Source organism: Heterodontus francisci, chromosome 25, assembly GCF_036365525.1.
Source record: "Heterodontus francisci isolate sHetFra1 chromosome 25, sHetFra1.hap1, whole genome shotgun sequence".
Lineage (NCBI taxonomy): Eukaryota > Metazoa > Chordata > Chondrichthyes > Heterodontiformes > Heterodontidae > Heterodontus > Heterodontus francisci.
In genome coordinates, this window is record NC_090395.1 from 51,075,407 (window position 1) to 51,087,655 (window position 12,249).

General features: G+C 39.9%; 1 protein-coding gene across 4 annotated transcripts in view; it reads right to left on the reverse strand.

The window, feature by feature from the left end:
* LOC137383867 (TBC1 domain family member 22B-like) overlaps nt 1-12,249 on the reverse strand; it is a 509,534-nt gene that overhangs the window by 395,484 nt on the left and 101,801 nt on the right. For all 4 annotated transcript variants that reach the window (XM_068057201.1, XM_068057200.1, XM_068057198.1 and 1 more), the window contains one exon: nt 7,682-7,752. In XM_068057201.1, coding sequence (XP_067913302.1) covers nt 7,682-7,752 — 71 coding nt within the window. The remainder of the gene's footprint in view (nt 1-7,681; nt 7,753-12,249) is intronic.

Here is a 12,249-nt window from a genome sequence, read left to right on the forward strand (position 1 = left end):
TTGTGGTTTGGTCGGGTTCGGGTCAGGTTCTTTTTCCCGACCTAAAGCAGGCCTCTACATTGTCTCTTTTGGCAACAGTCTCTCAGAATGCAAATGTGCAGCCGTGTCTTCAGCCACTGCCCTGTGGCCTTTTTTAAACAAGTTATGTTCAAGGTCAAAAAAGTTTCCATATGACAAAATTAATATGTTTCCATTTGGCAGGCGTGGTTTCCATCACAATAGGCTCGCAGAATAGGCAGACAAGTGGCAGATGGAATTTAGTACTGACAAGTGTGAGGTGATGCATTTTGGCAGAAGGAATATTCTTAATAACGCAGTTCTATAGAATGTGCAGGAACAGAGGGACATGGGGGTACATATGCATCGACCTTTGAAAGTGGCTGGTCAAAATGAGAGAGTGATTAGTAAAGCATATGGGATCTTAGGCTTTATAAATAGAGGCATTGAGTACAAAAGCCGGAAGGTTATGCTGGACCTTTATAAAGCTCTCATTAGGCTCCAACTAGAGTACTGCGTCCACACTTCAGGAAGGATGGAAGGGCTCTTGAGAGGGTACAGAGATTTGCCAAAATGGTTCCTGAGATGGAGGATTTTAGTTGCTAGGTTAGGTTAGAAAAGTTGGGATTTGTTCTCCTTAGAACAAGGGAGATGTATTAGAAGTGTACAAGATCAGTTTGACCAGAAACTGAACTGGAGTAGCCATATAAATACCTTGGCTACAAGAGCAGGTCAGAGGCTAGGAATCCTGAGGCGAGTAACTCACCTCCTGACTCCCCAAAACCTGTCCACCATCTCCAAGGCACAAGTCAGGAGTGTCATGGAATACTCTCCACTTGCCTCGATGGGTGCAGCTCCAACAACACTCAAGAAGCTCGACATCATCCAGGACAAAGCAGCCCGCTTGACTGGCACCCCATCCACAAACATTCACTCCCTCCACCACCGACGCACAGTGGCAGCAGTGTGTACCATCTACAAAGATGCACTGCAGCAATGCAGCAAGGCTCCTTAGACAGCACCTTCCAAACCCGTGACCTCTACCAACTAGAAGGACAAGGGCAGCAAATACATGGGAACACCACCACCTGCAAGTTCCCCTCCAAGCCACACACCATCCTGACTTGAACCTATATCGCCGTTCCTTCACTATCGCTGGACCAAAATCCTGGAACTCCCTTCCTAACAGCACTGTGGGTGTACCTACCCCAAATGGACTGCAGCGGTTCAAGAAGGCAGCTCACCACCACCTTCTCAAGGGCAATTAGGGATGGGCAATAAACACTGCCAACAACATCCCATCAGGGATGACCTTCGCTGACGAAAGCCAAGAGTAAAGAGGACGAGCCCTCGGTAAATGTACCTTCAATAATCACATTAGCCTCACTATATATGAAAATCTCTGGTAATGATCTTTACCCATCCAATGCATATATTTTGACTGCATACATTATTTCATTACTATTCCATATTTAAGTTGTATCCCTATTCTCATAAAAAAGTAACTTTCTTCATAATTCCCATTATACTGCTTTCTTAAAATTGTAATTTTTTGCAACATTTATGTAGATTCTATAAATGTAGGACAGCAACAGATTAAAAAACCTATCAAATTTTTAAAATCTGATTTCAATCTACAAATTCCCATATTTTTCTGGGCTTGTGGATCAGTAAAAACTGATTTCTGCACGTTTCTCACTTTTAAAAGATGGAATATGCCCTGCTTCCAGTGGATCCCAAAATGAGCCATGTCAAGCTAATCATGTCATAACACTCATTGCATCATGATATATGCATAAAACGTGCACAATGCCGTTAATGGCACAGTAATATGCATTCTAGATTGCGACTTCCAGTTCAAAATTCAGGATGAGGAACAAGTTACCTGAAGTTATTTAGCAGTGAAACAACAGGAAGAAAAATGAAACTATTAAATCTATCAAAATCCAAGCAACCTCAAAAATAATGGAAATTTCAGAAATATCAAGTGGATAGCCCAGGTGAGCTTGATGTTCTGCTAAAAACTACTGACCCACAGTGCTTAGATTGTATGCAACTGCTATTAATTTGCTCTTCAATGAATATAGACTAAAACATTCCACTGTGGAATTTTAGGAGACTCACTTCTTTGCGGGTCTGGAACTCAATCACTGGCATCCTGCAATCCAACTTTACATGTTCCAAAGCATAGACAAATATGAATGTTTAGGTTTACACATTATTCGCCCATATGTTTTATGAGTACGTTAATGATCCATTTAGACTAATTGTGCAACGTTAGCCTCTAGCTTGTTTTGTTGAGGTTGAATGTTTCTCAAAATAAAACTGATTGTTGCCAATTTTCTCTGAATTTATCCTGGATATTTGAGCCCCATTTTCTTCAGCTAATTTTCTCCCTATTTTTGTTGCTAAAAATAAAACAAACAGAAACATTTGTTTTTCAATCAGCAATAAAAACTGCATTTAAAAAAAATCCCAAACATGTGTTACAATTTACTCATCTAGCTTTATTTCCTTCGGAATTTTATTCACTTTGTCTGCTGAAGGTAATAAGCTCAAATGTCAATTTTAAAAGTGTGGCCCAATGGAAAAATATAATGACCACAGATGTTTTTGTCCTCAAGATACTATTTAACAGACATGCTGGTGTATCAACAGTGACCTCTAGTGTTCAAAATTAAAAGCCGTTTCTCTGGTACCAACTGCCGTATTTTAGGAAAAATCTTTTTTTTTTAACTGCACGTAACCTGCCAACACCCAACAGTGCATGTTATAGATCATATTTTTCAGGAAATATTTAGAAATTTCGTCTTTCAGCTGATCAGGTGCAAACTTATAAAGAGTGATAAACAATTGCGCTTGTCAACAGCAGAGTGAAGGCATGCTAAAAATAGGCAAAGTGAAACCTTGAAATTAACATGTACAAGTATTGGAATACAGATACAATGTATTGGAATACATTTCAAAATTTGCCTATGATACCAAACTTGGAGGAGTGGTAAACAGTGAGCAGAATACCAATCCACTCTGACAGGACATAGATAGGCTAGCAGAATGGGCAGAGAAGAGCACAGATCACTGAAGGCAGCAGCACAGGTAGATAAGGTGATTAGGAAGGCATATGGGAGGTTGCCTTTATTAGCCGAGACACAGAATATAAGAGCAGGGAGGTTATGATGGAGCTGTATAAAATGCTAGTTAGGCCACAGCTGGAATACTGTGTATAGTTCTGGTCGACACTCTATAGGAAGGATGTGATTGCACTGGAGATTCACCAGGATGATGCCTGGGCTGGAGCATTTCAGCTATAAAGAGAGATTGGATAGGCTAGGGTTGTGTTCCTTAGAGCAGAGAAGGCTAAGAGGGGACATGATTGAGGTGTACAAAATTCTGAGGGGCATAGACAGGATAGATAGTAAGAAACATTTTCCCTTAGCAGAGGTGTCAATAACCAGGGTGCATAGATTTAAGGTAAGGGGCAGGAGGTTTAGAGGGGATTTGAGGAAAAACCTTTTCACCGAGAGGGTGATTGGAATCTGGAACACACTGCCTGAAGGGGTGGTAGTGGCAGGAACCCTCACAACATTTAAGAAGTATTTAGATGAGCACTTGAAACGCCATAGCCATACAAGGCTATGGGCCAAGTCCTGGAAAATGGGATTAGAATAGTTAGGTGCTTGATGGCTGGCACAGACATAATGGGCCTGTTTCTGTGCTGTATAACTCTATGACTAAAAAGAATTTAATACAAAGGAGTGTGAGGTGATGCATTTTGGCAGAAGGGATAGGGAGAGGCAATACAAACTTAATGGCACAGTTCTAATAAGTATGCATGGACAGAGTGACCTGCAGGTTCTTGTATATAGATCTCTGAAGGTGGTAGGACATATTGAGAGAGTGGTCAGCAAAGCGTATGGGATCTTGGACTTCAAAAATAGAGGCATAGGGTACAAAAGCAGGGAAGTTATGCTGAACCTTCATAAAGCTCGGTTTGGCCGCAACTAGAGTATTTCGTCCAGTTTTGGTCACCACACCTCAGGAAGGATGTGAGGGTCCTTGAAAGGGTTACTAAAGGGATGGGGAATTTTAGCTACAAGCTTAGGTTGGAGAAGCTGGAATTGTTCTCCTTGGAGAAAAGGAGATTGCAGAGAGATTTTATGGAGATGTACAAGATTATGACAGGCTTGGATAAGGTAGACAAAGAAAAACTGTTCCCATTAGCTGATGGCACAAGGACTAGGGTGCACAGATTTGAGGTTCTGGGAAAGAGATGCAGAGACAATGTGAGGAAGAACTTTTTTACGTAATGCGTGTTAATGGCCTGGAACTCGCTGCTTATGAGGGTGATGGAAGCAGGAGATGATTAGTGATTTCAAAAGGAATTTGGATAGGTATGAAGGAAGTAAACTTGCAGGGCTGCTGGGATAGAGCAGGGAATGGGACTGACTGAATTGCTCTACGGAGAGCTGTCATAGACCTGATGGGTCAAATGGTCTCCTTCTGTGCCATAAATGACTCTATGATTCATGTCCTGCTGCCATTGGAATCAATTGGTGACAACAGTAAGCAGTTATTGGTGGAGATCATTGCATGTTGATAAAAAGACTAACGTCCAGTTCACAAAATAGACAGGGATGAGAAAGGTACTTGGCTCGCCCATTCAGAAAATAAAGGGCCTCATTACATTATCCAGCTTTTATTTCTCCATTACTGTACCTGGAAGTCTATCCCATGTGTTGATCACTTTATATGAAATAACGCTTCAATGATATCAGTTCTAAATTTGCCTTTTTCCAGTTCTATTTTGTTCCTTCCTCTAACCGTCCTTCACCCAAATCCCCACCCCAAAACTTACAGTTAAATTGTTTGAGATAATAATTCAGGATTTAACTTTGATATCATTTACTATATATATTGCGCCTTCATGAAATGTCTTTCCAGTTGCCTCCTTTTAAGTCTTCCTTCATAACTCACTCTGTCTCTAGAGATCAGTTTTATTACCTCCAGGCCTGAATGTTTCCTTCATGTCTCAGTGACTAGAACTAGACACAGTACTCAAACATTAGTCTTTCTCGCACACAGTGCAATTTAAGCTCAACTTCCTCCAACTTGTGCTGAACAGCTTTGGTTAAACAGACATCCCATTTGCTTGGCTGATAGCGGAGCTGGTGATTTCACAGCATCACCGAATCAGAAAATTGTACAGCACAGGAGCCATTCAGCCCATCGTGTCTGCTCTGGCTCTCTGAAGGACCACTTTACCTAGTGCCACTTGCCCACCTTCTCCCCGTAGCCCTGCACATTCTTCCTTTTCATATAACATTTTCATCTAGAATCAGCTCCTATTTTAGCACAGCAATTGATGGGGTGCATTTTTCTTCAAAGGATAATACTTTTACAGCCCAGGTTTTGAAGCTAGAGTTTCAGGATCCTTGGAGATTTTGAGATGACTTTAGAAGGTTATCTGATATTTTAATTCATTCATGGTTCCCAGGCATCGCTGGCAAGACCAGCATTTATTGCTCATTCCTAATTGCCCTAGAGAAGGTGGTGAGGATCCCCCTTCTTGAACCACTGCTGTCCATGTGTTGAAGGCACTCTTACAGTAGGGAGTTCCAAGATTTTGACTGAGTGGCAATGAAGGAGTCGTAATATATTTCCAGTTCAGGATGGTGTGTGACTTGGAGAGGAATTTGCAGGTGCTATTTTTCACATATGCCTGCTTCCTTTGTCTTTTAAGGTCACAGGTTTGGGAGGTGCTCTCTAAGAGCCTTGGCGAGTTGCTCCAATGCATCTTGTAGATGGTACACATTGCAGTCAGGGTGCACCAGTGGAGAAAGAAGTAAATGCTTAAGGTGATGGAGGATCAGGTGCCAAACAAGCAGGCTGCTTTATCCTAGCTGGTGTTGAGCTTCGAATTGTTGGAGCTACACTCATCCGGGCAAGACTAAAGTCAGGAATGTGATGAAATACTCAAGATTTGTAGATGATGGAAAGACTTTGGGATGTCAGGAAGTGAGTCACTTGCCAAAGAATACCCAACTTCTGACCTGCTCTAGTAACCACAGTATTTAGGTAGCTGGTCCAGTTAAGTTTCTGGTCAATAATGATTCCCTGGATATTAATGGTAGGGGGATTTGATGATGGTAATGCTATTTAATTTCAAGAGATGGTGGTTGAACTCTCTCTAGTTGGAGGCAGCCATTGTCTAGCACTTATGTGGCACAAGCGTTATTTGCCACTTAACAGCCCAAGCCTTCATGTCGTTCAGGTTTTGCTGCAAGCAGGCATGGACTGCTCTATTATCTGAGGAGTTGCAAATGAAACTCTACACTGCGCAGTCATCAGCGAACATTCCTCCTTCTGACCCTATATCAGAGGGAAGGTCATTGACATTTGCTCAAAGCCAGCATGCCAGACTGAAGAAGCCAGCAAAGACAACCGAAAATAAAAGCCTACAGAGAAGGCCAGCCAACTGGAAGAAAATACAATTTGCACTCTACATTTTTTGACCTCAGCAGTGCTTCACTTTAGACTCTAGTGTTCAAGAAAGGGTTCATTTTCCTTCTGTCCAAGTTTTAGCGACCATTTCCTGTGCAAGACCAGGCCTCTGCAGCTGAAGAAATATAGGAACCCAAGTGGGCCAAAGGCAGAAACACACCTGGCCCAGAGAAGTCTAAAAATGCAAACCCTAATTGGTAGTGTGGCCAACACTGCAAGTCCTCAATTTTAAGTACAGTTGTCAACACTTCACAGTTCTCAACCATTCAAGAGTATATCCACACCACACACACAAACAATAATGCACCTCAGCCATGAAGCAATGCAAGAAAGAACTCAGGGAATCTGTAAGATAATCAGATTTTTTCTTCTAGAAAATTCATTCACTTGTTTTTTTCCTATATCTGTTGACTTACTTGTGCAATGTTTATGTTCCTGTATACTAGCAAAGGTTTCTGTCAGGATTACACTTTTTCCTTTTGAGCAGGTGATACTGTCTTGCAGAAGTTTATTTCTTATTAATTCTCAGGATGTCTACGTAACTGGCAAGACTAGTATTTATTGCCCATGCGTAGGTGCCCAGAGAGGGTCAAGACTGTTATATTCTAGAAAGCCAGTTGGTGAAGGATAATACTGGAGCCAATCTTTACTCAGTCCAATATTTATTTACAGTTTGAAGCATTACAAGTATACACTTCCTAACTCAACCACACCACGGTTTCAGTAAGTGTCTCTTTACATATGCTCAAGTGAAATCCTAATTAATGCCCTCCACATGCATATAATTCAACACAATTGATACAAATTAACAATCATAGGCCACCTTCTTGAACCTCTGCAGTTCATGTGGTGCAGGTGTTCCCACAATGCTCTTAAATCAGGATTTCCAGGATTTAGAGGGGTTCACCAGGAGTGTGTTCATTTTTGCAATTAAAAACAGCTAAAAAAACATCATTTGCAGATGGGAAATTCCATTCATCTCTGATCTCCAACAATCAGAAAAAGAATTTGAAGTTAGGAGATATGATCCCAAAATGGCAGAAGATTGGGCCTTTATTATCACAGCTTGTCCAAAAATATGAAATACCTACATCACAATTAAATAAGAAATTCAAGTAATGTAAATGCCATCTTTGTCTTTTGTAGCTCAGCATATTTATTATATTTCAGCTAATTGGCTTACCGAAAGAAGTCTCCACGTAACAGAACGAACTTCTCTTGGAACACCCGACCAACTGTACTTTCTTAGTTCTTCTGTAAAAATAAGGTGACAGAAAAATTAACTTATAATTATGCATTACCTCCCTAGACAATACTAACCTTCACAAATTCAAATAAATAACGCAGCACGCTAGGAGTCCATAAACCCTTTAAAAATGTAGTTTCCCCGGAAATTATTCTAATTCCTTTTTCCATAGCAGATAAAATTAATCAGGGAACATTAAGCAAGCCTGTTTCTAGTTCCCTGCTCCAGTGAACTGTGCAAAAACTCAAATTTGGCAAAAACAAACATCTTCTGGACACCAACAATCAACATTTTACTGATCATTAACCCTTTGGAGGATTAAAGAAGCATTTATTTTCTCTACCAAGTTTCCAAGCCTTGCCCATGGGGTAAGTCAGGCAATAAACAGTTTAGTGATGACAGGCGTTTTGTGCCAGATAATACGGAAGACATTATTCACTGCTATGCATAACTTGCCCTATCCTTTTAAGGCCACAATATCTAATTGTCAATGTTGAAGTAAATGCAGCCTGAAGTTAGAGTTTAATTATTGTTTGTCAAGGGGGGTTTTCAGATGGGCAGATACATACAAAATATTTGCTTCACATAAAGGAATAAAAGCATGAAATTACTTCATTAAAAATTAAACTGATTTTAATTTATTTTAAGTTAAGAAATGTTCTATGGTCTTCATGTTCTTGCAATTCTACTACATTTCTACAAATTACTGCAATTTCAATCTATTCTGGTAGAAAAATGAAGGAAGATCTGCGAACAAGGTTATACCCCGCACCTCCTCCCCCCCCACCCCCCCCCCCCCAAAACAGCTTTTGCCTCACTGCTCATCCAACTGCTTATCATACCATCAGTTCTAAATCAAGATCTCGTTCATGCTTTTGACTGCTGGCCAGTGCAAATGGAACATTCATTTGTTCCTCCTGCAGGCTTTGGTGCTTAAGTGAGAGTGACAATATACTGAGAATAAGGGCAGAAATCTACACTGGTGAATTCCACAGTAGAAACCAAGAGTAAAACAATATTATGGTGATACTACCCAAAGTGTTCTATGCTCTGACACAGAGTTAAAAACAAAAAATACTAATTCAATCCCACTTCTCCACAGGTCACATCATATTTTTAAAAATGTTCCCACTTACTGAAATAGTCAATCTGATACACTAATTTCCTCAGAATATAACACACTAACCAAGTTTCTTTACTGAACAACAAAATTAACACTATTATAAATCAAGTCTTAACTAGTAAGGAAGTAAAACAATATCAGAGATCTTTTTTTTAAAATCCAACATTAAATTTTAAAAGTCCCCTTTCTACCTTAACCAAATTTTAATGTCCGTTTTTATCTTAGTCCCTTCACACTCACGCAAACCCATATACACCAGTTAACTGAAAAAACATGGATTTTTAGATCAGAGCTGTTACAAACAAAAAAAACACACCCAGGCAGATCGCTCGCCCACCTCTTAAGAAAATAGCAGATGAGATATGCTGCACCAAACTGGCACACAGTCCAACCTCTGAGCAGACGCAGACAGGTCACTAGAATCTTCCAGAATGCTTCTTTTCAGGCTGCACAAAAAAGTAATTTAGCAGGCCTTTCTAAAATACAGGAAATTAGATGAATCGATATAGTGGACTTCACTGGGTCTTTTATGGAGTTTCTGGGAAGAGAGCTGGGTTGTAGTCTTCTGTTCTTCCTTGGAATTCTCTCCTCCTTCTGCAGCAGATTTGACTTTTATCTCCTCCAGAAGGTAAAACACACTCACTGACACACAACCAGAAAGCTTGTCAGTTTTTCTGCCCATCTCAAGTGCTCTGCACCTACTGGGCTTGTCCAATCAAAGGAGCGCTTGTCACTTTTCTGCCCCTGTAACCAGGGTTTCCGCTCCATCGCCAACCCCAGCCATGTGGCAACCAGCAACATGGTTACCATTCCAGCGCCCTCAGTGTCGTCTTGATGGCTTCCTTTTTAAAAAAATCTGGTCCAATATTTATCCAGCTTAACCATGAATTCCTTTAAAAATATTTAACAGAAACAAATCTCTTTCATAATATATTGAATTTTTTCCCAGTGATCTTTCCAAAGAATATGCATACATACTTTGTTGACATAAAAATGGAGATATAATTTTAGGCATATTTAGAAAGAGTCAAAACCTTAATCAAAAATGGTTGGGAAATAGAAGAAATTTATATGCGACAAAGTTGTTGTTACTTTCACCTGCACCATCTCTTATACTTACCATAAATGAAGGTAGTTCTGATGAAAGGTCACAGAACTGAAACGTTAACTCTGCTTCTCTCTCCACAGATGTTGCCTGACCTACTCAATATTTCCAACACTTTTGGTTTTTATTTCTCCCCTCGATTTCCATTGCTCCCCCGAGAACAATCTCAGCTTTTTAAACCTAACCTTGTAACTAAAATCCCCCATCCCTGGAACTACTGTCAAATCTCCTCTGCACCCTCTCAAGGACCCTCACATCCTTCCTAAAGTGTGGTGACAAGAACTGGACGCAATACTCTAGTTAGGGCCTAACCAGAGCTTTATAACGGTTCAGCATAACTAACTACCCTGCTTTTGTACTTAATGCTCAATATCCCATATGTTTTACTAACCACTCTCTCAATATATCCTGCCATCTTCAAAGATCGGTACACATGCACCCTCAGATCCCTCTGTTCCTGCACACTCTTTAGAACTGCACCATTAAGGCTATATTGCCTCACCCTAACCCTTCTGCCAAAATGCACCACCTCACACTTGTCAGTATTAAATTCCATCTGCCACTTCTCTGCCCATTTTGCTCATCTATCTATGTCCTGTTGTAGGCAGTTCATATCATCCCCACTGTTTGCCACGCCTCCAAGTTTGGTATCATCAACAAATTTTGAAATTCTACTCTGTATTACAAGATCCAAGTCATTTATAAATAGCAAAAATGGTAGTGGTCCTAGCACTGACCCTTGGGGAACACCACTGTCTACCATCTTCCAGTCTGAAAAACAACCATTTACCACGACTCTCTGCTTTCTGCCCTTAAGCCATTTTTTTTAAACCAATTGGACACGGACCCTCCTGAGCCATGAGCCTCAATTTTGTTAACCAGCCTTTTATGTGGTACTTCATCAAATGTTTTCTTAAAATCCATATGGACAACATCCACTGCATTCCCTTCAACCTTCTCTTTACTTCCATCAAAAAATTCAATTCGTCAAGCATGAGCTGCCTTTTACAAATCCATGCTGGCTATCTTATATAATTCAAACTCGAATAGGCAATCTAATTTCCATAAAGATTATATCAAGTGTATAAACTAGAAAAAAACTGAAAGGATTAAAACAAAGAGCGAGCTGATCTTTCTCTCACACACACACGCAAGGTAAACAAGGACATGAACATTCTATTCTCTAGTAATGTTCCGAAATTTATAACCTTTTGCTTCTATACAAATAAAATAAAAAGGTCTCCAAAGTTAGCACTTATATAATCTCCTTACCAGCTGTACCAACAAACATTGCATGTGTATTAAAAGGTAACAAGCTCACTCAATTGCACACATGCACTAATTTGGGATCGAAACTAACTCCTTGATTCTTGTCCATGCTAAGTATGTCAGGCATAGCTTTTTGCATGACACGCAAGATATTGAAATGGTTGCCACCACTTACAAGACTGCACTAACTGAACATTTTGTTAACCATCAATTGTGAAGTTCACCTGACTTTTGTTCTTCCCTTTCAGGTTGAAAAAGATGCTGTCTGCTTTTACCCAGAATACTGCAACTGATTTAATACGAGGATAAGGACATCTGTTTCTAGCTGCAGTTTCCAGATGGCAACATAATAAAATTAAGTAATTTGATAGGTGATTCTTTCCCGCATCTTGCAGAGAATCAACATATTATAAAATATGTTAGCCATATAATTTCCTAGTAATTCACTGAAAATTATCTCAACAAACTTGCAGTTATGGCATTACAGTTAATAATCCTTCAATTTGAATATCATATATCAACAATACAGATCACTGGTAAACACCATCTGTACTGAAGTCAGCTGTTATCAGAAAAACAGACCAAAATTGAATAAAACTACTGCATAAACTGAACAGTATATATCACATTAAACAACATACCTCTGGAGTGACCTAAAGGCTGTGACCTGATGGTCTGGTTTACATGACAGCCATAAACCACTCCAGCTTCACAACACAATCTGAAGTGTGTGATTAGATTTCTGCCTTGTAATCACACAATATTATTCTGCACAAGATTACTGTTGAGTCCAGATCAACATTGCGAGTAGTTACTCAAGCATTGTATACTCACTGGTCATTTAGAGTTAATAACATTGTTTTTGTGGCACTTTTCTCATACCACCATAATATCCAGTGTGCAATTGGCATCTTGTGACCATTTTAAACATAAATTAACACGTCTTACATTTTTTTTTAAACAGATCTAACTGCCACAGCAAACTCCACTGTGTTCATATACAAAAAA